The sequence below is a fragment of the Mucor mucedo genome, assembly GCF_025094135.1.
Source record: "Mucor mucedo strain NRRL 3635 chromosome Unknown EV154scaffold_59, whole genome shotgun sequence".
Classification (NCBI taxonomy): Eukaryota; Fungi; Mucoromycota; class Mucoromycetes; order Mucorales; family Mucoraceae; genus Mucor; species Mucor mucedo.
In genome coordinates this window covers 88231-114296 of record NW_026252343.1, presented here as the reverse complement: position 1 = coordinate 114296, position 26066 = coordinate 88231, and the positions used below count along the sequence as shown (strand labels likewise).

General features: G+C 37.3%; 12 protein-coding genes across 12 annotated transcripts; 6 read left to right on the top strand and 6 right to left on the bottom strand.

The window, feature by feature from the left end:
* EV154DRAFT_256700 (RNA polymerase I-associated factor PAF67-domain-containing protein) lies at positions 1–2276 on the bottom strand. The gene is made up of 4 exons (XM_051594636.1): positions 2147–2276; positions 1879–2079; positions 1682–1807; positions 1–1613 (listed from the first exon to the last, which is right to left on the bottom strand). The coding sequence occupies exons 1-4, from the start codon at positions 2253–2255 to the stop codon at positions 457–459; spliced, it is 1593 nt and encodes a 530-aa protein (XP_051456576.1). The 5' UTR covers positions 2256–2276; the 3' UTR covers positions 1–456.
* Positions 2277–2347: 71 nt separating this feature from the next.
* On the top strand, positions 2348–4873 carry EV154DRAFT_603443 (P-loop containing nucleoside triphosphate hydrolase protein). Its single transcript, XM_051607354.1, has 3 exons — positions 2348–3222; positions 3288–3695; positions 3749–4873. Exons 1-3 carry the CDS (start codon positions 2485–2487, stop codon positions 4781–4783), a joined length of 2181 nt encoding a protein of 726 aa, XP_051456575.1. The 5' UTR covers positions 2348–2484; the 3' UTR covers positions 4784–4873.
* A 29-nt stretch (positions 4874–4902) lies between these two features.
* Positions 4903–7020, bottom strand: EV154DRAFT_482451 (uncharacterized protein; the record flags this gene model as incomplete). The annotated part of the gene is made up of 1 exon (XM_051598498.1): positions 4903–7020. One exon carries the CDS (start codon positions 7018–7020, stop codon positions 4903–4905), a length of 2118 nt encoding a protein of 705 aa, XP_051456574.1.
* Positions 7021–7875: 855 nt separating this feature from the next.
* Positions 7876–9009, bottom strand: EV154DRAFT_256664 (uncharacterized protein). The gene is made up of 4 exons (XM_051594634.1): positions 8621–9009; positions 8422–8564; positions 8082–8352; positions 7876–7996 (listed from the first exon to the last, which is right to left on the bottom strand). The coding sequence occupies exons 1-3, from the start codon at positions 8730–8732 to the stop codon at positions 8134–8136; spliced, it is 474 nt and encodes a 157-aa protein (XP_051456573.1). The 5' UTR covers positions 8733–9009; the 3' UTR covers positions 7876–7996; positions 8082–8133.
* Positions 9010–9046: 37 nt separating this feature from the next.
* EV154DRAFT_564633 (uncharacterized protein) lies at positions 9047–11009 on the bottom strand (the record flags this gene model as incomplete). Its single annotated transcript, XM_051605852.1, has 7 exons — positions 9047–9169; positions 9230–9269; positions 9976–10136; positions 10318–10506; positions 10576–10681; positions 10753–10826; positions 10944–11009. 7 exons carry the CDS (start codon positions 11007–11009, stop codon positions 9047–9049), a joined length of 759 nt encoding a protein of 252 aa, XP_051456572.1.
* An 84-nt stretch (positions 11010–11093) lies between these two features.
* Positions 11094–14095, top strand: EV154DRAFT_444987 (P-loop containing nucleoside triphosphate hydrolase protein). Its single transcript, XM_051597072.1, has 3 exons — positions 11094–11665; positions 11728–13888; positions 13962–14095. The coding sequence occupies exons 1-3, from the start codon at positions 11255–11257 to the stop codon at positions 14048–14050; spliced, it is 2661 nt and encodes an 886-aa protein (XP_051456571.1). The 5' UTR covers positions 11094–11254; the 3' UTR covers positions 14051–14095.
* On the bottom strand, positions 14096–15483 carry EV154DRAFT_552476 (Threonyl/alanyl tRNA synthetase). Its single transcript, XM_051605059.1, has 2 exons — positions 15282–15483; positions 14096–15228 (listed from the first exon to the last, which is right to left on the bottom strand). The coding sequence occupies exons 1-2, from the start codon at positions 15424–15426 to the stop codon at positions 14120–14122; spliced, it is 1254 nt and encodes a 417-aa protein (XP_051456570.1). The 5' UTR covers positions 15427–15483; the 3' UTR covers positions 14096–14119.
* Positions 15484–17445: 1962 nt separating this feature from the next.
* EV154DRAFT_256623 (uncharacterized protein) lies at positions 17446–18392 on the top strand. The gene is made up of 2 exons (XM_051594633.1): positions 17446–18257; positions 18319–18392. The coding sequence occupies exon 1, from the start codon at positions 17534–17536 to the stop codon at positions 18185–18187; it is 654 nt and encodes a 217-aa protein (XP_051456569.1). The 5' UTR covers positions 17446–17533; the 3' UTR covers positions 18188–18257; positions 18319–18392.
* A 763-nt stretch (positions 18393–19155) lies between these two features.
* On the top strand, positions 19156–19572 carry EV154DRAFT_482446 (uncharacterized protein; the record flags this gene model as incomplete). The annotated part of the gene is made up of 1 exon (XM_051598497.1): positions 19156–19572. One exon carries the CDS (start codon positions 19156–19158, stop codon positions 19570–19572), a length of 417 nt encoding a protein of 138 aa, XP_051456568.1.
* A 51-nt stretch (positions 19573–19623) lies between these two features.
* Positions 19624–23733, bottom strand: EV154DRAFT_444981 (Fusaric acid resistance protein-like-domain-containing protein). The gene is made up of 5 exons (XM_051597071.1): positions 23165–23733; positions 22532–23100; positions 21273–22457; positions 19882–21209; positions 19624–19817 (listed from the first exon to the last, which is right to left on the bottom strand). Exons 1-5 carry the CDS (start codon positions 23638–23640, stop codon positions 19710–19712), a joined length of 3666 nt encoding a protein of 1221 aa, XP_051456567.1. The 5' UTR covers positions 23641–23733; the 3' UTR covers positions 19624–19709.
* A 646-nt stretch (positions 23734–24379) lies between these two features.
* Positions 24380–25583, top strand: EV154DRAFT_256426 (uncharacterized protein). Its single transcript, XM_051594632.1, has 2 exons — positions 24380–25152; positions 25211–25583. The coding sequence occupies exons 1-2, from the start codon at positions 24778–24780 to the stop codon at positions 25322–25324; spliced, it is 489 nt and encodes a 162-aa protein (XP_051456565.1). The 5' UTR covers positions 24380–24777; the 3' UTR covers positions 25325–25583.
* Positions 25365–25541, top strand: EV154DRAFT_422524 (uncharacterized protein; the record flags this gene model as incomplete). Its single annotated transcript, XM_051596087.1, has 1 exon — positions 25365–25541. A coding segment is annotated over one exon (177 nt), but the record flags the coding sequence as incomplete, so codon positions are not given.
* Positions 25584–26066: the final 483 nt, after the last annotated feature.

The window sequence follows — 26066 nt, the reverse complement described above, 5'->3', positions numbered from 1 at the left end:
TTTAAACTTTAGATGATAGATCATCAGGATTATTACAGACATGATAGTTTTCAAATTTTTTAGACATTATTATGCAGGATTTATGGTACCACATTTAACATCCGGTTAAAAACAGACCTTATAATGATGAAGTAGCTGATAATTCATGAATACACCATTTACAAAAGGCTTAACTTCCTTTGTAATGTCAGAGTGTATGTATCCTCATTCGGCAACATTTCGAAGCCATAATCATTTCCTGCTATCAACAATTAGATTATGTATTACATAGGATGTGCAGCATTGACATTTGTTTAAAGGAATGGTCAATTTATTTTTAATGTTGACCAATTTTAACTGTAATTTGAAAAGTAAGGCAACAAAAAAAGTAATAGTTGTGTAATAATCGAGATTGTATGTAAAAAAAAAAAGAGAGAGAGAGAGAGAGAGAAAATTATGAAAACAGAGGAAATCTATTTAAGCCTTGCTAAGTTCTAAATTAGCCAAGATATCTTCACAACGGTTGATGTTACGTAAGAACCAATCACCATAACGACGACCGACCTTGGACTCAGCAATATGAACAACATCTTGCTTCAAACAGAAGTCAAGATCTGAGGTGGGTAAATATTCACCTTCCAAAAGGTTGCCGCTAACCCACTTGTATTGGCGAGACTTTTGCTTGAAGATTAATAATTGAGTGGTGAGTTCTTCAGAGTCGATTTCCAAAAACTTGGCCAACTTTTCGATACCCATAGAAGTATAGAGCTTCATGAATGAGCGAAGAGTAGGAAGGTTGATTTGGTTCTTGATGTCAGACATGAAAACCTTGAGTTGGTTTTGATGAGGGTCAGCACCCTTACCACTGGGGGAAAGGAATTTAGGACAGGCAAATTGGAATAAATCAACATAGACAGGAAGAGATTCTTCACCCTTTTGCATCTTGAAGAGTTGTTCACCGTACTTCTCACGAAGTTGAGAATGGATGTTTTCATCTAATCTGGTAGGACAGAGAGCAATACAAATAGCCAAAAGAGCGTACATTTGGTCACCCTTCTTGGCAATTTGATCAAATTGGTATGAGCGAGAGTGGTATTGCTTAGTTCTTTGGATGAAAGATAAAACAGTTGAGAAAGCCTTGATGGCATCAGCATATCTACGGAGCATCATGTAAGCGAAACCAACATAGTAGTAAGTGGTAACATGACAGGCAGTGACACGAGCGAACATAGCCTTCTTGTTCAAAACAATGTTATCCATCATCTTTAAGGCAAGAACGTAATCACCTAACAAACAGTGGACACGAACGAGACCGACGATAGAAAAGTAACCCAACATCTTGTAAAGAGGGCGAGATCCATATTCACCGGCAGCTTCCATCATATCGCCACCGTTCTTACTAACTAATAATTGTTCATTGATACGAGACTTTTGGATGAAAGAGTAAAGAACGTTTAAAACACTGTAACAACTCCAGATTTGGGAATTTTCCTGCATCAAAACAGCTTCTTGATCAGACTTGTTCTTGGTGCGATCACGGAAGTTACAGAAAGATTGGAATTGATAAATAAACTCGTCAATAATATCCCAAAGCCATTGGTTGGGCAATTCTAAAGAAACAGGTCCTTCAGAGTCTAAAAACGAGATGAGGTTATAATTAGTCGCGTAATCCTGAAAATGTTGAACGGAATGTTGTATTTACTCAAAATATAGTTGAAAAGATCACAATAATTCTCGTAAGAATGGAAACGTTGGTCTAAAGTAGGGGTTAAATGAGCATAGATGTGACGATAATAAAGCTCGCGATACAATGTCAAGAAAACTTGATCTATAAAATAAGGTTGAAATCAGCAATTGCATCTTAGACAAAAAAAAACCAGTTTTCTGTGTTGGGTTTACCATCATTGACAAGAGGGGAAATGACTTCAGCCTCGGGCCATGCTTGCTTTTGATAATACTTTTCGGTTAATTTGTTGAAAGAACTATCGAAAATGTTGTGGAGTTCATAAACATTGTTATCGATAACATTACGGTAGAAATGAAGAATGAAGTTTCTGACGCCATCAGGAATTTGAGCAGTTGTTGTTTGGCTGGAAACAACTATGTCAGGGTGTTAAATCTCGGGCATGTAAAAAAAAAGTTTTCCCTCATATTTTTTTTTTTTTACCTTCGGTATCAAAACCATCATCAACATCATTGTTTTGAGAATAACGGGCTTGAGCAACAAGCTCGACCTCGGCGATCAAATCGTCGTCTTCAAAAGTATCTTGGTACATTATAAATTTAATGGATTCACAAAAACAAATATTTTTTTTTCCTGTTTCTATACACCCAGAATCACTTTACACGCTTGAAGGATCGCAAGTCACAGTCATTGATTTGAAAACTTAGCCACCAAAAATCTGGCCAAAAAATACATCTCAGCAGGGGAAATTTCAAATGCTGCGGTGCGAGGGGAATCCTCAGAAAACTTTTAGGTCTCTTTCTTTTTAAGCAAACGAACAAATGTCGATTCAGCTCATCAGAAAGGCTGTTCCTGGAGCAGACGAAGCTATTGTTGAATATATCGAAGGTTATCTTCGCGAAAACGACTTCGAAGATGATGAGGATGCCATTGCAGATTTCGTGAAACCCATCTTGATTGATGCTGGTGGCGATGAAGATAAAATCAACGAACTTTGTGAACATTTATCCAGTCTTTTACAAGCCAACCAAAAGGCTGCCGCACCTGCTAAATTATCGAAATTAGAGCACTCTTTCACCATGGGCAACCAAAGTGGTGTCTCAGCAACCTCCAGTCTCGGTAGAGGTGCTGTCGATTTAGAGCACGCTTCAGGTCGTCGTATTCAGTCTCAAGTTAATCAGGATAAATTACGTAAAGCCGAAATGAAGATTGCCTCCAAAATGGCTAAACGTAGTGAAAAGAGTAACATGAAGGTTGAATACGAAGCTTCTCGTTTGTTAGACGAACAAAAGAAGATGCAGGAAGAGTACAAATTATACAATCCTATTTTGGATTATACCACCACCAAAGGAAAGAACAAGGATATCAAGATCGAGAATTTCGATATTTCATTTGCTGGCCGTCGTATTTTGACCGATGCCAACTTGACAGTTGCTTTTGGTAGACGTTATGGTGTTGTCGGTAAGAACGGTATCGGTAAATCCACTTTACTCAGAGCTATGGCTCGTCGTGAAATCTCTGTACCTCAACATATTTCTCTTCTCTACGTTGAGCAAGAAGTAAGCTTACGACACGAATATTATGCAAAAAAAAAAGAAAAAAAAAGGCTCACACGTTTATTTAGGTTGTTGGTGACGATACTCCTGCTATTGAAATGGTTCTTCGTGCCGATGTCTGGCGTGAGCATTTGCTTGAAAAGGAACGTGACTTGACTCGTAAAATTAACGCCATTGAAGCTGAGCAAAATGACGAAGAGAATTTGACCGAGGATGATAAGAAGGCCTTGGAAGCTGAGAAGGATAAATTGAACACTGAAATGAAGGAAGTCTTTGCTAAGTTGACCGAAATTGAGAGTGATAAGGCTGAAAGTAAGGCTTCTGCTATTTTGGCAGGTCTTGGTTTTGGTGCTGTCGAACAAAAGAGACCTACAAGAGAATTCTCTGGTGGTTGGAGAATGAGAATTTCTCTTGCTCGTGCCTTGTTCTGTAAGCCTGATGTTTTGATGCTTGATGAACCTGATAACATGTTGGATGTAAGTATTGTGATTTTGGGGTTTAAATATCATGGCTGACAATATACGTTAAGATCCCTGCCATTGTTTGGTTAGAAAACTACCTCAAGTCTTGGACAAATACCTTGCTTGTAGTTTCTCACGACAGAGAATTTTTGGACGAAGTTGCTACAGATATTTTGTACATGCACTCAGAGAAATTGGAATACTATAAGGGTAACTTTACCAACTTCCATGCTACCAAGGAAGAGCGTCGTAAGGCACAATTCAGAGAATATGAATCTCAAGAACAATATCGTAAGCATCTCCAAGATTTCATTGATCGTTGGAGATATAACGCCAAACGTGCCCCTCAGGCACAATCTAAAATCAAGATTCTTGAGAAATTACCGGTTTTGGAACCTCCTGAGGCTGAAAAAGAAATCACCTTTCAATTCCCTAATCCCGATTCATTATCACCACCTATTCTTCAAATGTCAGAGGTCACCTTTGGTTACACTCCTGAAAAGACAATTATCCGTCATGTGAATATCGATTTGAGAATGGATTCACGTATTGCTGTTGTTGGTCCTAACGGTGCTGGTAAATCTACCATGTTGAAATTATTAACAGAGGAGAACAAGCCTTCCTCTGGTATTGTGCATAGAAATGGCCGTCTTCGTATTGCTTACTTTACACAACATCATATTGATCAACTTGATTTAACAAAGAACGCTGTCGGATTCATGGCAGATCAGTTCCCTGGTAAGACCGAAGAAGAATATCGTCGTCACTTGGGTTCTTTCGGTATTACTGGTATGGTTGGTCTTCAAATTATGAAAACTTTGTCTGGTGGTCAAAAATCTCGTGTCGCTTTCGCCTGTCTTAGTATGCAACATCCCCATATTTTGGTTCTTGATGAACCTACTAACCATTTGGATATGGAGTCTATGGATGCGTTACAAGACGCTCTTGCCGAATTTAAGGGTGGTGTTATTATTGTTTCTCACGATGAAAGATTTATTAATACCGTCTGTAACGAAATTTGGATTTGTGAAGGTGGTGTTCTTAACAAGTTCTCTGGTACTATCAAGAATTATAAGGAACTCATCTGTCCTAAGGATGCTTAAACAATGTTAGACCGTCCCCAAAAACGACAACAAAAATGTTACATATAAATTTCAATTGTTTAAATAAACAATTCATATCTTTCTTTTTTATTTTGTTATCTTTTCACCCATGATATGAACTATCCGAAAATTATCTTTTCTTCGTCTCCTCTGTCATTTTCGTTAAATATTGTAACAGAGACTGCTTTGTACGATTTGATAGAAATCATTCTTCTGTCCAAAGAGCGAACGGGAACGTAGGTTGTGTTTAAATCTGTGTCGTCCGTAACAGACACCACCCTGTCTTTGGGAATGTTTGAAGATTTGCGAAATTTGATATCTCTTCCTTTAACGCCGGTTATGAACTCAGTTTGGAATATAGTATGACTTTTTTTGCAATTTAACTTAATTGGCGGAAGAGTAAAAGTAACATACTCTAATTTTCTGAACATTGTTAAATCAAGGGTGTAGTGATCGTATTCAAACGGCACACATTGATCAAGCTTCAGCAACCTGTCAAACAATTTTTTCTTGGGCTGTATATTGCAGGGGAAGTTACAGTTTTCAAGTGACAGAAACGTGACGTTGGGTAACATGATGGCCCAATGTATAAATTGCTTTTCTTCTAAATCAATATTCAAATTCACTAAATACAAAGAGATCTCGTCGTATTCTCTATTACACTCAATCCGATACTGCTTGCCTCGGATATCTACTTTACGACAACCAACGATTAGAATATCAACATCATTCATTTTTTTTGTTGCATACTTGATCACTGCAGTTGGGTCACCATACGACAACTGCAAGTCTAAAGTATTAGACTTGGCGCAGCTCCAGAAACCAGCGAATAGTTCTAAAAAAGCCGACTTTGTAGTTTCGGGATGCTCCCTAATGAAATCCCCGTACGACAGGGCGTATTCAAACTTCAAAGTACGATGATTAACAAGATTGAAGCTAAAGTTTACGAATTTTTTGACGGGTTTTCTACCATTGAACACGTTGATTTCAGCACGTGAAGTTTCGAGACGACGATTATCTAACAAGACGTGTACAAAGTCTTTTAACAGTTTATTTTTTCGTGCTTGGTTGGGTCCTAGATTCTTTGTGTTGACGTCTATTGACAGATTGCTCACTTCAAATACCAAGCTGGGAACCACACATAGATATTGAGCAAATGCAAATGCTGTTATTGTATCTTTTTCAATCCAATTGTCGATTGTATCTCTCGTGAGTCTTAGTTCAAATTTCTGTAATTGGTGTGATGGAATAAACGTCATCAGATAATCCATTTCAACGACACTAATTGTAGGCAATACAAGATGTACCCTTTTCATTTGTGTGTTGTAGGCTGGAACACCATTGGTAACAACTAAGGGCGGTGCAGCTGGACTAGCAGCTGGTGTTATGTCATATCTTAGACGCTGTTCGTTGTGTCGATTTGTTTCATGTTGATGAATCTCCTTGTTTAAGGCTAGCATCTCTTGTGAACTCGCGTCGCAATTTCCTTCGAAGGCAAAGCTGTTTCTTAATTCTATGCTAACGAGGAAGGGACATGCTTTGAGAATGACACTCAGAACTGTAGTATCGTCGCCGCTAAAGGTCTTAAACGCAAAGTTATTCCAGACGGTTAAGTGTGTGAGGTTCGGAAACTGAGTAATATAACGGGAATAAGACATATCCTTTTTGTTAAACCAATATTGTGATTCAATATCACGAATTACCAAATGTTTGAGAGTCTGACGGAACTTGTTGCATGCGGAATTATATAGAAAGGGTATTTCTGTTAATTTTTGGGCATCCTCATGTACGGGAACGCATTTTCTTTGTGGAACAATGAGTTGTTCAAGATTTAGGTTGTTTGTGGGTGTTTCAATATTCAGACCATAATACAGAAATTCTTTACAAAAGTTACTGGAAGAGATATCGATGGTTTTTAAGTTTGGAAGCACACGGGCTAAATCTCTAATAATACGGCCTGGAGCTATATTGGCATGCTTGTCATCACATATTGTAATTTTTTCAACCAAAGCTCCGTGTTGGTATAAACGACTTCTAGCAATACCATGATTTTGTAAGCATGTCATATCTTCCAGTCGGACCTTGTTTAATACAATTTCTCTATAGTATACTACGAGGGCATATTTTTGAAATAATTTGCAGACATACAAACAATTATATGCATCTTCTTTCGATAATAAATCAAAAATATCTTGAAAGACTTGCGACGGGAGGGGATCAAACAACGACATGAGCATTTTTTTTTCATTAGAGACAAAACAGTGTAAAGACACCTTTTATATGTTTACTAAAAGAATTGTTCATTATTGTTTCTGCTAATAATGAGCCACTATGTATGTAACTACCTTACCTTCAATAATAAGCCATAGCTTTATGCACCACAATTTTTTATAATAAAATTGAAGATATACTTTTTTTTTGCATGTTTCAGCTTTTAAATATCCTTTCAGCCGTTTGAACTATAAAGGTATATATTCTGCGTAAATTTTAAAGGATTTGTTAAAGTTAATGTGATCAATAACTGTATTATAATGTGAAGTCGTTCTCTATATCATAAGCAATTACACGCATTAACTTCTTTATCATATGTAATACTCAAACAAAGTAATTTAAACAAAACAGAACGTTTTTTTATTTACAATTTTAACAACCGCGGCAAAATTTGCCGTGGTTAAAAAAGATTTTAAAACAATCGTTATACGTTCAACTGTACCACTAAATACATAGTGGTACAGAAGACCGTATAACGATTAATAAGGAAGCAAAATGGGAATGGCTGGAGGATAAAACGGGAATAAAGAACGTAGGTGTCCTCCTTTTCTTCGTCCACAAGCTCCGGTAACTCCCCAATGGTATCTTTTTTTGCGACTTGACATATTCCATGCTCAGTTTCAACGGGCAGATCTACTTCAGGTTCCATTTGAAAAGCTTGACAGACTTCATATTCTATCTGGAAAGCTTGTCATACTTTAGGTTCCATGTGGAAAGCTTGACAGACTTCATGTTCCATCGAGGAAGCTTGGCTTACTTCAGGCTCCATATCGAAAGCTTGACTTACTTGAAGATGTAATGATTCTTTGGGTTGCGGTGGAGTAAGCCTGGTAGTCTGATGTTGCTATTGCTGTTGTTGCTGTCACTGTTGTCTTGATCGAGGCTATACACTTAAAAATATATGACTCTATCCACACTTCTTAATATTTCCATTTGATAATCCTAAATATAATTCTTATTAATACTTTATATTGAATACTGATCATTTACTTTATGTGCAGGCTTGATCTTATGCCATCCTTCATACAAGTATAAGACAAACATTTAAACAATAACATTGATATGAAAACATATGAAGATTACATCAGCCACAATGAGGTGCCACAGCGATCTTTATCAAGGACTACATTTTCCCCTGCGCTGGGATTAGAAACTTTTTGCGTTGACCTTAAAAATATATTTGCGCCAAGGTAAAAATAATTTGGGTTTTCTCCAGAATTATATCTAATGTTCTTTCTATTGATTTTATGAGAATCTTGGATCTTCTTTACTGCATCCAAGATTTCCTCTAATTTGTACTAAAAATATTTATACATATTAGTATGTACTTTTTGTTTTTTAAATTTTTATATGATGCATATACATACCTTGAAAGTCCAATAAAAAGTTACTATATCTTGTTGATATGTTTCTTTATCTTGGAACTTTGGCTCAATGTTGAGTACAGCCTCTCTCCAGAAATGGAATATCGCATCTTGGTAAGAGAGAGACCAAAGCTTGATTTTGTCGTCTATTAAATAGTGAGTTGATTAGATTATGCTCTAGCCATAACGGAATGTACATTACCTGCTGCATGAACGAAATATATTTTTAATTGTTCAAAGACATCAAACCTCGCAAAAAGAACAAAACTTGATGCACCAAATAATCTTACCTGGTTACCACCAGCTCTATCCATAGATAATTATTACCTCCAAGCTTCACCACCTCTAAGCATTGAATCACCAACAAGAATCACCACCGTACTTGTATCACGAATTATGTTTTTTTACATGGGCAAGATAAAGTCTCAAATACAGAGGATAATAACAAAACTGCTCCAAAAACATAACCAGTATGAAGAGCATTAAATTTGGACTATAGTTATATAGAAACACTTTTCATTAAAACTGATGCACACTTGTATTGATCAGCAATAGTCTTTAGCATTGCAAGACAACCATAATTTGCCTTGTGGTGATCAAAGTATATCTTTCTGTTGTCTTAATTCAATTATTCATTAGAGACTTCTACCACGCAAATTTCGATATCATGGGCTTCTTGAAGACGTACTACACCATCAGTCTTATAAATACAGTCAACCTGAGAAGTTTCGTGATAAACGGAATCAGGTATCTGGAAAGGAAATGTCTAGACCTCCGTATTTTTTTCAAACGTATTTTTTGTACCACTTACAGAGATTCTGGCCAAGACCAACAGGCCAGTATGATCCCAACTATTTACAGCCTGTGAGTTCCAAAAAAACTCAAGAACCCTGCCTAGGAGGTCGCCCTCCTATAGCAAAGACTAGCCCAGCTGCAATACCGCAATAATATCTTTTTCGATTTAACGTCTCTTGAAAGAAACAAGAGTCACTACTAAACAAACATTTTTTACTTTATCGGCTACTTTCATTCGATAGAAGAAGTATGTTAAGGGAAAAAAGAGGGGGAGAATAAAGTGTGTGTGAACCAGCTTTATTTATAGGCTAAACAAGAGCTTATGTCAGAATGATTTAATTGCTTGTTTCATCTTTTATAATGTTTGGGCCTTTACTTAAAATAGAAACATATGCAAAAACCCCTCAAACAAGTCAAAGCTCGGTAGTTGTCCATCTGCGTTCCAGTAGTAGCTTGTAATAACAGTGAAGCAGATTTTATGGAAAACAGAAATCGATCATCCTATGAAGTTTAGACGATGTGGCATATCAATTGACGTGTAGACCATCACGTGATTCTAAAAAATACGTTTGGAAAAAATACGGAGTTCTTGACATTTCCATTTAGACATTACATAACATCCACGTAACTATCCTGATCCATATTTCCATCAACAAACACTAGTGGACCAAAACCCCCAGACCACAAACAAGACCAAATCATCACACTTCCACCTTCATATTTCACAGAGCGCAACACACGGCAACTCTGATAACGTTCTACTTGCTTTCTAAGAACAAACGGAAAGCCATCGTTGCCATCTTCAAAGGACTACCAGTTTCAGCCACTCTTCCTACTGCATTTTGGACGTTTGGGCGCTGCATACCAATCATTGTGCCGATGGCCGCTTGACTGAATCCGTTGCTGTAATTAGTGAATAGCTCCTAATTTCATAATTTTAACTTCGCTATCAAATCCCTCAGAATCTACAAGTCTTGTAGGAGTGATTTCGTAAACTTTGGTCATTGTTGGCTTATAAAAAGTGTCTTATTAAAGATAAGGGGTACGAAGTTTTCGTGATAAATTTTTAAATGGAGGATCATTCTTTTTAAACACCGACTGTACAAATGTCCCTTTTCGTTTTAGCTGCTTGGTCATGAAAAGAAACTCTTCTTCACCGTCATAGAATCCTAGTTTTGCCCAATTATATTTGCTATGATCAATGGAATTGCAAACAGCCTTTAAGTTTGGTTCAACAAAGTAATTATTGAAAATGGCTTCATTGTGATTCAAGGGCACGTAAATCTTATACAACTACAATCTGAATACAAGGAAACATTTAAATCAGATATGCATACATATTGAAATAAAACAAGGGATTACGTACGATGCTACAAAGATTTCTTCTAAAAAAAGAACCTGTGAAGCAATGGTGGTATCTTCAGTGTCGGATGTATTTGTGATGTTCTTCTTAAACTTGTAAACAGTCCTGTTAAATGAATAAATAAAAATGCATAGGTAAACAAAAAATAAAATATGGATAATTACACTATCAATTACTTCACCAGATCTACAGATTGTATTTGCTGATATGTAAATCTAAATAGATGTTTACCCATCTCGTCAGTGAGGGACTGGATATCAAGAAGTTAACCATCATTGTACATCGTAAATGGCATAACTCCCTCGAAATCGTTCTCATATTCGTCCTCATATTAGTCTTCGAATTCTTCTAGAGTCTGTTCTTCTACTTCACGTAGCCGGTTGTAGGCACTGGTTAAATTATTTCTCCACGTGTCAATGATATATTCAGACATTTTTATGTAGCGTTTTAAAGATTATTTGAGAAGAAAGAATGAGTTCATGTTATCATTATATTTAAGTCGCAGATTCATAAATGCCTGACGCTATTGGATTATATTGCATTCTAAAAGCAGTAGAAAGAAGTGACCTGTTTTACGTGACGACTTTTTAAATTTTGGCATTTTCTTTTTTTTTTAATATTTTCTAGCAACTTCTCGAGGTCCAAGATCACTTTTTTAACAAGTAAACTTGATTTAACATGGCACCCAAAACAAAGAAGGTCATTGCAAAAAAGCCTACTTTTGTAGAAAAGCAACAGCCAGCCGAGAAAAAGGCTGTAGTCACTCCCAAGAAGACTACAACTGCACCAAAGAAGGCCGCACCCACACCAAAGGAGGCTACACCTACACCTGCGAAAAAGGCCACGCCTAAAAAGACTGTCTCACCTAAGAAAACCAAGAAGGCTTCTGCCGCTTTGGAAGAAGGTGTAGACGGTGTCATTGAGTATGAAAGTTTAGGAAAGATCGACGATTGGGACTGGACCGAGACCACAGGTGTCGATTCGTTTGTTTCAGACGATGCAGGAGGATTCTTGTGTCTTGAAGAAATTAGTGATGTCGAAGTCGAATATGAAGGTGACGATGTTACTGGTAAAGTCGCTAAGTTCAAGGTAAAAAGCAAAAAACTTCTCTTTTCAATTTGAAATAATTAACATTTAACGTGTATTATCAGAGAGTAAAGAAGGCGGATCGTAAAGCTGGTAAAAAGGCTCAACCTACTGTGCCTTTGGAAATGGAAGGCGTATTTTACGATGTCGATACATTTGATGAGGATTTAGCTGCTGAGGAACTCGCCAAGGAATCTGCCAAGGAAGCCGACGACGAAATCGAAAAGAATGGCAGAGTTGTGGATGCTAACGATGAAAATAAGAGGGATTCCGATGATCCTATGGATATTGATGATGCCATTGAGGAAATCCCTGAAGCCAAGGTCGTCGAAAAGAAGACGAAAGCCCAAAAATTGCTCGAGAAGAAGAAGAAAGAAATCGAAAGATTAATGAGCCAAGTTGAAAAGATGGAGGCTACGGAAAAGAAGGCCGAAGTAAAAACTACCACGGATGCTTCTGCTAAAAAGCCCGTCGTAGCAGACAACGGAGAGCCCAAGCCTATGAATAAAAGAGAGAGATTACAGGCCAAGAAGAAGGCTCAAGAGGAAGCCCTTAAGCTCCAAGAGAAGATCGCAGAACCTGTACCTAAGAGCAAGCGTCCCACCGTTGCTGATGTGGATCAAAGTGTCGATGTGTCTGCCTGGGATGGTTTAAACTTGTGTGAGAATGTTGTGAATGCCCTCAAGTATAACAAGTTCAATGCTCCTACACCTATTCAAAAGAATACACTTCCTTTAGCTTTAAAGGGCCGTGATATCATTGGTTCTGCAGAGACAGGTTCTGGTAAGACTTTGGCTTTCGGTATTCCCATCATCAACTACCTCGATTCACACGTCAAGGAAGGTCTCACTGGTTTAATCTTAACACCTACCAGAGAATTAGCAATCCAGGTCAAGGAACATATTGAAAAGATGGCTGTGTTTAGTGACATTCGCTGTGTTGCTATTGTGGGTGGTATGTCTATTCAAAAGCAAGAAAGACTTGTCAAGAACAACCCCGATATTATTGTAGCTACCCCTGGTCGTCTTTGGGAGATCTTTTCCAACAACCCTACTTATATGGAGATGTTGAAGCATGTTAAATTCCTTGTATTGGATGAGGCCGATCGTATGCTTGAAAAGGGTCATTTTGAAGAATTGACAAGTTTATTGAATACACTTTCCAAGAAGAGACAGGATACAACCGAATGGCCTGAAGAATTAGAGGGCACCGAAAAGAAGTCGTTACCTCAAGACCTCGGTGTACATCAAACCTTTATTTTCACCGCTACCTTCAATAAGGATTTGCGTTTCAATGTCAAGGCTAAGAGAAGAAAGATTGCCGCCAAGCCTACCAACTCTATGGAAGATCTTTTAAGCCGTATTGAGTTTGCTGATTCTGATCCTGCTCTTGTAGATATGACATCAGATAATGTGGTTGCTTCTACTTTATTAGAAGCAAGAGTGGATTGTCTTCATACCGATAAGGATTTATACGTTTACTACTTTGTTACACGTTATCCCGGACGTACTATTATTTTCGTCAACTCCATTGATGCAATTCGTCGTCTTGTGCCTGTCTTCAAGTTGTTGAATTTGGAAGTGTTGGGACTTCACGCTCAAATGCAACAAAAGCAACGTCTCAAGAACTTGGAAAGATTCAAGGCCAACCCTAAGGCTGTCTTGGTTGCTTCCGATGTAGCTGCTCGTGGTTTGGATATTCCCTTGGTGGATCATGTCATTCATTATCAATTACCTCGTTCTGGGGAGATCTATGTACATCGTTCTGGCCGTACTGCCCGTGCTAACCGTGATGGTGTATCCCTTTTATTATGTGGTCCTGATGAGACACGTATTTATCACAAGCTCTGTCAAACTCTTCGCAAGGGTGTCGATTACCCTCTTTTCCCTATCGACTTAAACATTTTGAAAGCCATGACGGATCGTGTCAAGTTGGCAGCTGAAATTGATAGTATTCAACATCAAGAATCAAAGCAAGTCCATGAAGTTAACTGGATGAGAAACATGGCCAAGGACATGGACGTTGATTTTGATGAAGATACAATGCAGGGTAAAGGTCATCAAAAGTCTTCGGACGAGCTTGAAAGAGCTAAAGTCAAGGCATTGAATTTAAAGAACAAATTGGCTCATTTGATCAAGCAACCTATTTTACCTGCTGGTGCCTCCATGAAGTTTTTGACAGGTGGACTTGTAACTGATTTTGTCGATAGATTAATGAAGAAAGAAAGTAAGTGGTTTTTATAGGTCAAAAAAGACATAATGTGTGTATTGACTTTTTTTTTTTTTTTTTTTTTTTGTAGCAAGTGAACTTCTTCCCGGTTCATCAAGTTCCAAGGCTTTTGATGATTTACATTCATCCAAGAAGAGAAAAATACAGGAAACCAAATAAATTGCATTATTCCCGCTTTACCCCCCTTACACCCTTCTTTGCATGAAAAATAGAATAAAAAAGTTTTAATTATAATTGCTCAAAGGCTTTTTCTAAATCTTCTATGCCATTCCAGTTTTGGGCTTTACCTTGCCATCTACCCTTTCCACCTCCCTTCACGCCAGACAAAACGGTGTTGACAATCTTTCCGGTCTTTTGGACAATATCATTATTTCCACCTGTAATAATGATGGGACCTCCCACGTTCTTTTCACCTGCAGCTAATACAATAACCTTTTGGGTACCTTCCTCTAACAATTTACGATCTCGTACAACATTAGCCACCATAGTTAAAAACTCCATATCTACATCCTCCTTGTACACAATCGCAAAGGTCTTTTCTTTCAAATCCGCTTCGATATCATTCACAGTATACACAGCTAAAAGTTCCAATAAACGTTTTGCCTTTTTTAAATTCTCTTTGGATTGCTTTTGAAGTTTATCAATATTATCTACGAATTTTTCAGGTGGGCAAGTCAACAACGCATTTATTTGACGTGAGATGTTGTAGCTAGAATCCAAAGTGTCGAGGATACGTTGACCAAACAGGAAAAAGACACGTGTATTACCACCACGTACGTTTTCAGTGTGAAGGATCTTGACAGCTTGCAGTTGACCCAAAGAGGTAACATGGGTTCCACAACAGGGATTCTTATCCAGGTGCTGGATTTCAATGGTACGGATGATACCACCTCCTACGTAATCCGCAGGTAAGCTGGCAGGTCGCTCGGTGTCCTTATGATCTGCTTCTTGTACATGAGTAATCACGGAAGCATTCTTTAAAATCAAGTCATTGACATCTGTTTCAACACGGGCTAACATTTCGGGTGTGATCTCGACCTTCTTAGTGCCTGTGGGTAATTCAATGTAGCATTTCTTTTCACCCATATTCCAAGAGACAGTCTCGATATTGTAAGGGGCTTGCTCAAGGACAGCACTCAGCAAATGTTGACCACTGTGTTGTTGCACATGGTCCCAACGACGTTTCCAGTCAACAGTCAATTGTACTTCTTTACCGACGGGCACGGGCTGTTTAGTGTAATGCACATGAGCCAACTTTTGACGCTGAACATCATACACTTGAACATTATCAATAAAGCCAGTGTCTGCAGGTTGTCCACCTCCTTCAGGAAATAAAACTAGTTTTATGTTTAGTATTTCATTTATAACTTTCGAGAATGTGACACTTTACTTGTATCGTAAAGTTTTACTTCGTATAACCCTTTTTTGTTAGGTTTCTCGGAACAGGCAATGCAAGTAGTAGTAAACTGACGAGCAAAAGTGTCTCTTTGGCAATGAAGATCGCCAACAGGCACTTGTTTTAATTCTTCAGACATTTTTTTTTTTTCTTAAAAAAAAAGATGTTTATCTGAACGAAATAAATTTAGATGAACTGCGGTTTTCTTCCTGACTCGTACAACGTAAAAGATTTACTGTCCATTTTAATTGTAGACGTAAGCAAACTCAATTGTTCGATTCCGAGCTGTTCCTCAAGTCATCTTGGGTTTCCAGTCATTGGATAATAGGCCCCAATTTAATCCAGTACTATATACAAAAATAAGACTTTATTGCTCGTAAAGCACGATTCCTCATTTATCTGCGTTTTTCGACAGGCGAACGGAAGGACGCTTGAATGAACTGTATTATTATATATATACTATGACACCCATATAATTCGAAAGTGACAAATATTACTTGAGAAGTGCGATTATACAAGTATATTCCATCAGTCACAGCTTTTGCGCTCAGATGCGACGAGGGATTTTGAGTCAAAATTGGCAAAACCTCATTTCTTAACTGTTGTTTGAATTATATGACTGCATATTACTCTTATGACTTTCGTAATCACAAAAATCTTGGGGAAGGCTGCTTGTGACAATCAGTCCATTATTTCTTTTGTACGCATGTGGTACATTGGATGGCATTGAAGTGCTACAAGATGATACCAAGACCTTGGCTTTCTTGTCCCTGAAGATGTTGTGATCATTGTGATCAGACTATGACATGGTAACATAGCTACCACGCTCAGTACGGAGACACTGAATGATGTCAATGCAGGGCCACTATAATTTATTATGTTCTACTGCCAATTTGACTTGACAAACAAGTATGCACCTTTTACAGCAACCGTTGCATGATCTGATAAATAGGTGTGGAAATCGATGAAGTTTATACATAAAAACAAGAAAATTATCAAAGTTGCAAAAATTAACTAAGGCTTTCTTAAACAAATAAAAGGAGATCTTTATCTACACGTTATTTCAGACATTAATAACAGACGGGCTGATGACAATCGTGGGTAGATTTATCCAGATAATACTCGGATGTAATGATCCCGTATAGAAAAGCCATAATGAAATGTCAATAACAGTAACGATAACATTCATCCTTAAACTATGTATATCTTGTAGCACAATATTCAGGTACGATCGGGGTGCGTGTAGTTGTATTGTAAGATCGGATACCTTACACGACACCAAGAGGCCCATTTAAATTATAGTCTTAACGTAAATACAAGTTCATTACAATAAACATATGTTAATTATGTCTGGGTGTTTTTCAGTTTACTTTAAACGTCTCGTTTAGACTTCACACTAATATTTCTGCCTACGGTTAAGAGCAAACGAGTAGTGAATAAATTGCCAGATCAGTTAAAGGTCATTTAATTTATACTTATAGCTGTTAGATTGGTTTTATTATATATATGATCGGGAAGCACTCAAGAATATTTGATGGTATCTGAAAAGCACAGCAAACCCATGCTCAATACATTTTAGGAAATGATCTATAATATAGACGTAGTTTTTAAAGCGAAAGATTGACTATATAATTAACACTTTACTGTCGATAATCCTGTGACTGGGATGCTCTGTACTGGTGCTAGCAGCTAAATTCAAAATAGATGAGACTCTACAAGATCGAAGATGATTACAATTCGGATACTAATGCCATGTATTAAAAGAAGAAGAGCAATATTTGACTGCAAAAGATATAATGTTGAAGGTGCCGTCAGAACCGTCACTGTACCCCAATATAATAACAGTGTATAGTATTTTTTAACATGACCTTTAAACTAGTTAAAATTATTGGGGTTGTGATGAATAGTGCCCTTTTTTGCAATTACTGCAAATTGAAAGAGCTCCTGCTACACCGATACAACACATGAGCTGTTGTAACCTTTTGTCTCACTCGTGGATGATTTGAATTACAACAGGTGCGACAAAACTTTAGATGTCATTCTAATTCTGCTCTGAAAAAAGTTATAGATACGCCTCCTCCTCCTTTAAAAAATATATAAAATAAGCAATAAACATATTTAGACAGAATCGTTATGCATTCCATTCATGATTGGGTGACCTGTTTCCTTTACCTTTTTTGGCGAAACATTTATCCAAACACTACAACTTTTATTTTTCCTTTTTTGCCATCACCTGAAAATAGTGCATGAGCTCTTCCCCCTATACCTCGTATGTGGTAGATATCCACCTACCGCCAGCTATTATCATACCACCTGTCATTTTAACTTTAGTGTATGTACTAGTGTTGACAATAGATTACGTTTTAATAAAGAATGATGCGAAGCTTGCTTCCATCATCAGTCCCATGAAGCTTCGCGTTTTGATAGCAGTATACCACTTTTTGTTACCCATTGTCTTTGCATCCAAGTATGACTTTGGCAACATCAGTTTTATGTTACAGCCCTGGACGACGGCATTGCAAATCGTGTTTCTTGCCAAAACCGACTTATCCATCAAGAAATGGGTAGCCATGCTTTTCAAGGTTGCAACATTTCAAGACGATAGTCCAACAACAGATACCTCCCGAGAAATACGAATCCAGGGTTTAAAAAAGGTGGCTCGAGGATCGATAAAATTTGTTTTTATGAAGCTTGTGTTGGATGGATTACTTCCTAAAGATTTATCAGATCTTTTAGGCATGCCCGTGTTTAGTCCTCGAGCATTATTCATCACATACGTACTGGCATTTCGAATTTATTGTATGATGGGTGTCACTGATATCATTATGGGCCTTGTTCAGTGCACTTGTCTTATACGATTTAAAGATATATTTGACAACCCTTTTATGGCTAGCAGGTAAAAGAAAGTTAATGTATGTATAAGTCGGTCTATTATTTAACCCTATTTGATAGTCCAAAAGATTTTTGGAAGTAAGTTAAAAAAAAATTAGACTCCTTGGATCTGCACTGACGAGCTTAAATTTTAATATAGTAAAAGATGGAATCGATTGGTCAATAGTATATTTCGACAATTTATATTTTTGAAGGCAATGGATCAAGACAAAAAGAAGGAGGACAAGACAGGTGGCGGATCTTCTGCCATGAGATACGGACTCTTGGTATTTGTTCTGAGCGGGTTATTTCATGATTTCATGATTGCTGCGGCTGCACGCACCATTACATTTGAATTAACTGCCTTCTTTTTAATTCATGGTATTGCGGTTGCCCTGGAAGTCAAATACCGAAAAGGGAAATTTAAAAAGGAACCGACTGGAATTTATAGCATCCTCTGCAATTTACTCACGGTGTTGTTCTTTACGACTACAGGCAGGTTGTTCCTGGCACCTATTCTTAGACAAGAAGTGTTTTTAAGAATAGCACAGCAATTCTAAAGTTTTATTATTTCCCCGAATAAATTCTTTGCGGAACTGTCCCCAAAAGAATTTAATTGTTTTTATGCACATACCCTTTGTATTATTTTAATTTCTCCAATGTTATCTTTGCTCATCATTTCCTGATCCTATTGTATAAAAATAATATTTTGATTTATTTTAGTTTCTTTCATTGTTGACAGTCTTAAAACGAGAAATATAAATATAAGCCAGTTAAGTTTAAGTTACACATTTAAAAATCGAAAATTCGCTTAAAAATTAAAAAAAAAATAGTGGCAAGGTTTCAAGGGGGTCGTATTAAAAAGTGACAAGAAGACGGAATGTTAACATGAATTATTTCAAACAACAAACATTATATAAAGGGCTATTCTTCGTTTAGTTTCCCCTATATTCATACACATTTTTCTTGTTTCTTATTTTTCGTTCTGTTAAGCAAAATGCGTTTTATTGAATTACTCGTCGCTCTTACCGCTGTCGTTGTCGTTGTCAATGCTGCTCCTGTTGTTGAAAAGAGAGAGGTTGTAAACGCTGACACACCTTTTGATAGCAAAGCCTTTAATTTCGATCCTAAAATGAATAAACGTGGTGCTGGTAAGAGTAGAAGAAGACACCATAAAAGATCAGGAGCTAAAGCATGTTGTGGCGAAGTTGACATTGATTTTAAAACAGATTTCAGACTTAAAGGTGGATCTGGGCATATTCAGCCTCCTCCAGGATTCACTCCCTTAGCTCTTGCAGTCCCTATCCCGCCACCTGTCCCCGCCCACGCCCCCGCCCCTGTTCCTGCCCCACCACCTTCTGTCAACAACCAAGATACCGTTGTTATCAATATCGATAACAAAATTAACCATTAATTATTAGTTTTATTAACTAACTAGACGTTTTTTATTTGTTCATTTATAATTAAAAAACAAAAATCCTGATTTATTAAATATTATCTTAATTTGCATAAATATCACAAAGGGGAAGAGGAGGTCTGAGGGTAGTGTATTTATTTAATGTAATCATTTTGTTCTAAATCCAACCCTTGTCCAAAGCATCTCGCCCATTGATCGGCTGGAACCAATGATCCAAACAGATCCTTCATATGACCTCCCAACTATAGTAAAAAACAAATATGAGTAAATATAAAAACCGACTGCATGTCACCATAGTTGCTTTACCATATCTAGTTCACGGATAATGTTTTCCATCAATACTACATAGGCATAATAGACCATGTAGCATTCGTCTCTTTTCTCTTTTCCTAGACGATGTTGTTGTATAGATTCTTCCATCACCAATGGCAACTGTTGAAGCTTGTGCATCAGTAGCTGTCTTGTCTTTTCGGCAGGTGGCAAATACGGTGGCAACGGCGTCTTTAACTGCAAAGCCGATGCTAATAAATAAAAGTACAAGAACACATTACCCGCCATCTCCATAAATTCGTGTGAAGCAGGCATCAAAAAATTACGTCGCACATGGATCGCCCATACATCTTTTAAAATCACTATACGTAGCGATAAAAATTTATCTAAAATACTCTGGCAGCAATCAATCATGGCACCGTAGGCTTTAGCTGGAAACGGCCCTTTTAATCGAGGTTCGTTCGGTGCATGTTGAAGAAGCACTTGAAGATCAAATATGTTTAGTTGGATGGAGAGTTCAATCTTTTGTAAAGCAATAGCTCGTGCTTTGTTACGTCTAGTCAATAGAGATAGAGGGTATACTAAATCTTTAGATTGAGTATCTATATGTCTGCTTAGCTGTGTATAGTCCTCTTCCCCATCCTCTGAATACACCGACACCAGCTGCTTGTATAGCCACGAAAGTCGTAGCAGCAAATCAGAGAGACCCTTTCGAACTTGTGTTCGCGCCTCATAAGGCCAAACATAAGCTGTGACAATAAGCCCAATTACCACACCTAGAGATACCGCTGCACATCGCATCCAAGTCAATGTAAATACATTGATGCTATCATCATCACTATGGTTGAACTTGTACAATACTACCAGGTTATACGCCAGTAAGGTAAATAAACCAAACCTACCATGTTTATGATTTAGAATCATCCAAAAACTAGGTATTGAAATGAGCCAAGTGAACAACCATAACATGAATGTGTTATCATGAAAGATAGTATAAATAACAGCGGCAAGAATACATCCCAGGACAGTCGCAAAGATACGCAACACAGCACCTAGATTAGTTCCGCCTACTGTCGGCATCATGACCGCCATGACAGTAATTAACGTCCATTCCATTTTGAAGTCTGTGAAATAAGGTCGTGTGGCAGGAATAAAGGCTAATACCGAAATAAGCTCAGCAGTCAGCATGGATTTAAATGCAAATTTTACACGGTATGTTCTGAATTCTGAGAAAAAGCCCCAAAGCTTCAGCAAAAACCTTCGCAACCTTGTTTTAGGTTCTGGAGTATGTAGTGTGTTTATCGTATGATTATTGTTTGGAATAAACATGTCTTGGGTATCATACACTTCTTGACGATAAGCGTCTACGTGTAGAAGTAGTGGTTAGTATATTTTTGTAAGTTGGTTTTTTTGTGCTAAAAAATTACTTTTGGTAAACAAAAATTTAGCCCAAGCAAAGACACTATTTGTTTTATCCATTTCTTCCATATCTTCAAACACTAACTGAACACTCTCCACTAATGTCATGAGCTCTTTAGCAAATTCCAATAAACAAAACACAAAAAAGTAAACCAAAAATATGTCATCCGCAGGAAACTCTTGCTGTTGTTCCAAGAAAAGTGTATGCAAGTTGTCACTTGTCTTTATATTACGGTGGTATTTTTTGAACCTTCGTTGATAAAAACGTATCATTGCTTGATGCTGAGATGTTTCAAATAATTCTATAGCGCTCGCTAAGTTTTGTCGCATCAATACAAACGAAGGTGTGGCATGTGTGGTCTTCTTCAAAAATCGCGCCTGCAAGTGAATGATGGTTTGCTTACATGTATAGGCTAATGATTTCATTGGTGATCTGACTGTCTGAATAAACTGAACAAGCGCACCTTCTTTTTTCTCAGGTCTCCCTTTATTATTACCTTCGTTGCCTGTAATAGGGTTTTCACTGATAATATCGAAATAAGATGTGGATGTAGTTGCTTCAGCTGTAGTCTTACTGTCTTGTTTTTCACGTTTCAGTTCAGTCTCCATTTTCTTGCGCTGAGGACCTGCTTTCAAGTTATAAGTCTCTTTTTCTTGTCGTGAAGAGGAATTAGGAGGAATTGCACCATAATAACTTGGCCTTGTTTGATGCATGACTTCTACCTGTAATCCACAGCTGCTTTTTAACCCGCCTACATGTTGTGCTAATCTTTCCAAACTTTCCACAATTTTATGATATCCATCCGCGTGCTTCTTCATGGCCAAATTATAAAACTCAAGATTAGCTTCTTTTAAGGCAGGTTTTAACGAAGTGAAACTGGTACGATGAGATTTGAGGGCTGTTTCTAAAGTCTTGTTGGCCGCAAATTCAGGCAGATCAGCATCCAGTAAAAATGTCTTGGTCAAGAGCTTTAAAAGTATCTTGGTCGATGACAAACTGGCATCAATGTTTGAACGTAATTTTTGTGAAGCTGACATGGGCCAGATAAAGATACAGACAATGGCAGAAATGGCAGAACCAATGGCAACAATTGAAAAGGTTTCGGTGATAATGTCAAAATCAAACTCTGTTTCTGTACCTGAACCTTGACGCACAATTACGGTAAACAATATAATAAAGGCTAAGCCAGAGGCTATTTATGTAAATATCACATGGTTAGTCTAAAAAGCACCTTCCCTATTTAGGGGCCCAAAAAAAAACATTTACCTGTCAAAATACTTGGTGTATTGATTTTTGCTTTCAAGTACGAAATAACAAATGTACTACCTGCAAGCCACACACCTAAAGATATTACGGCCGCTATGGTAGGCATCTGATGTTCCAAGAAAAAATCCGTGGTGTACATGCTTGCAATACTGAGTGTGAGAGCAGCTATAGTATATAGCCAACCAAAACCTGCCGCTTCGACCATGCCACCGACGGATTTGGCGGGGTTAAAGAAGATTGTCACTGTTGCAGCCATATGACTAGCAATGTGAGTACCACACAGGGCGTTTAAGGTAGGTACAAAGGTAAACAACGATCCAATCATGTAGGCAAAACTACATTTGAGCACCATTTTCTGCTGGTGCGATAATGTCAAATGATGATGTCGCCATTGGTTTAACTTTCGATAAAGACGCTTCAACATACCACCAGAAGATCGTTTGGAAGGATACGTAATATTATTATCATCGTCATCATCATCATTATCTTCGCTGTCTGATGATAATGATAATGGCATATGAAGATTTTTGCCGTCATGTGGCAGCAATCGAGTTGTCTCCTTTGATTTACTGATTTTATTTATTGTGAGTGACTTGATTACATGCTTTTTTTTTTATTAAATAATATTTGTACCTGTGCCTGCTTCTGTCTTTGGATATGAGATTATCTATAAAAGATGGTGTGGATGGGATGTGTTGTCTCGAAGATATTTGCTTAATTGTGGACAAAGAAATTGTACGTTTTTGTCTTGAACCGTCGTCTAGAATAACTTCATAATCACTTTGATTGTCTAAATAGCTCGAAGTTGAATTTGTTCTGGATAAGTCGTACAGGGAAGGGTCTACTTGATCTTGGTAAGACCAAGTATCACTATTTGGCAACGATGCTGTAAAATAAGCAGAGGAGCGACCCAAGGATGAAGGTGTAAAGTCGTGGTATGTATTTTCGGCAACTGTATCTGTTGTATAGGTAATTGGTGGGGGTTTTGACGTAATGATAAATGCATTTAATGGTTTGTCGCTATTGTTAAATAGGTTGTATATTCCAGAAGGCCGAGTCTTTGTTTGACATGACGAAGGATCAGTGCATTCCGATTCCAATGAACTCATTTTGAAATAAGCAAAAAAAAAGAAGAAAGGAAGGCTCTTCGACAGTTGTGTGTAGCTTTATATCATTTAGATCTTTTTTTTTTTTTTTTTTTTCACAAATCCTTATTTAGGTTCCTGAATATTTATTGGTTTTTCACTTTAATTTTGCATTTGTATGTTACACAAATGACCACGTTACTTTCTAATGGCCTCTTTACAAGAAACTCAAAAAGTATATTGAATAACAATGCGTGTTATCAAGAAAGAAAATCCGTGAGCCTTTTGCCTTCAAAAAACTACAATGCAAACATAAAATAACAACTAAGGTCTTATCGCATTTTTTTTTTTTTAAAAACTACTGGCCTATATTACTTGTTTTTTAGGTCAACTCACGTTAAATTATGTTTAGCTTTGTCAAACTTCGTTTTAGCATTAAATACAAAAGCTTTATTTTTCAATTCTTAATACAAAGTAATCTCTCTTGGCTTCAAAGCAAAACACTTCTACTAACAGGAGTAACCACGTGAAGGTGGAGATTATTCTACTCCCAAAAAAAAAAGCCATCATCTTAAACATCTATTCAATTGCCACGGATCTACGTTCCAAGAAGACGACACTCCCTGGGCAATTTACGCTCATAGGTAACGACTACGAAATAAACAAAAAACGGCATTCCCTTATTTTCCCACCCGAAATGACGAAAGCAAAAATTAAAAATAGCCACTTTGCCCTCTGAAATTACTGGATTTCCCACCGTATTTTCAAAAAGCCTTTCACTGTTTTTTCAAAAAGCTTCAAAAACATAACCTTAATTTTTCGAAAAACTTTTACCATGTCCATTGACGTTTTTATGGGCGATCTTAATCTTGATGTAGAAGGTGACGACGAGACTAAAGAGCTGTACGTTCACTTACGCCAAAAAAGTGCTGGATCGTCATCTAGTGTTACTGAAAGTGGCATGGAAGTAGATGAGGATATTGCTGACGATTTGGAGGTTTTCCCTGATAGTAATGACGAAGCAGCAACAAAAGTTCGGACGAAGACAGTGCCCGCATTGATGAGACTTTAGAAGAAGCACATACTCGTGTAAAGAACTATTGTAGCCTTCATTATAATCAGCCCGAATTTAAGCACGAGGATAAAAAGAAAAGAATCCACATGAAGTATAAAGATGAACAGATAGGATTGTTCATTGACTTGATCGCTGCTGGCTCCGATGTGAAATCAGCCTGTAATTCAACTGGTATCAGATTGCACTCTGGTTATAATTATAGAAAAAAGTATAGAGAAGACCCAGAATTGGGAATCCCTGAAAGAAAGAAACGAAGTCCTAAGGGATCCCGATTCAAATTAAAAGACAGGCATGCAGTATCTGCTTTGCAGTCAGCAGGCAAAGCTGTTTCTGTCAATGCAATTGCTCAGCAAATGACTCATTTTATAGTGAACAATTACAATGACATGTCATTCTTCGTTTACAAGGCTGATTGGATCAAAAGAATCATAACCACTTTTCAATTAACTGACACAGCATTTGTAAATCTATTCTTTTTAAATCAAAATATCACTGCCTTGCGTTAATTATTTTCTTTAGTCAGGAAGTAAAATTAATTTCGAGAAAATTTTCTGCTACATAGATAAAGCATTGGGTATAGAAAATAATTTATTACTCGAAGCCAACGATTTGGTCACTATGACAAATCACTAGCCAATGACATCCCTCATCCTCATCCTCAACCGCACCCTTAACCAACGCATCATCATCAATTAATAGTAAACAAACGAAGCTTGATGATGTGGATAAAGTCAAAATAAGAAAACTATACAGTAATTTGGATGAAGAAAAGATGTGGAAGCTTAAAACAGGGACAATTGTAGAGAGACAAATGGAACGTTTCGCCTTAATATGCAACTTCGAGCAGTGAGTCTTTTTTAGGTTTTAATGTCATCATTTTGGAAATGTCTAGATCAAATTAACAAGGATTAGGTGGTTAATTTATTTATGCTTCTGGAAAAAGTATTAATGGAATATTGGAAAAAACTTTGTATATTTCAAAGTGTATCTTTGTAACATACATCCGTACTTCTGAAGGCAAGTGGTGTATTGCTGTCTCGAAGCTTCTTTCTCGACGCAGTATTTCAAGTTTTTTTGAGTAGAATTGATCAATTTATTTTTTTCTGGCAAATAAGGTAAGAGGTACACAGGTTGATATCCATGGTTAATAATGAGAGGATCAATGATTATAGGGGCGAGAATAGGAGTATTGTCTATCATTAGATGGTATCTTTTCATTTCAGGGAATCAGTTCGTGATATTCATCGTATTAACAATAAACTGCATGCATTACCTACTAATGGTTCTTTCGTACATATCCAGCACCTTTCTCTTTATAGCACCAGCTACTCTTCTCCTTTTTTTTAAAAAAAAAATTACCGGGTTCACTAACACT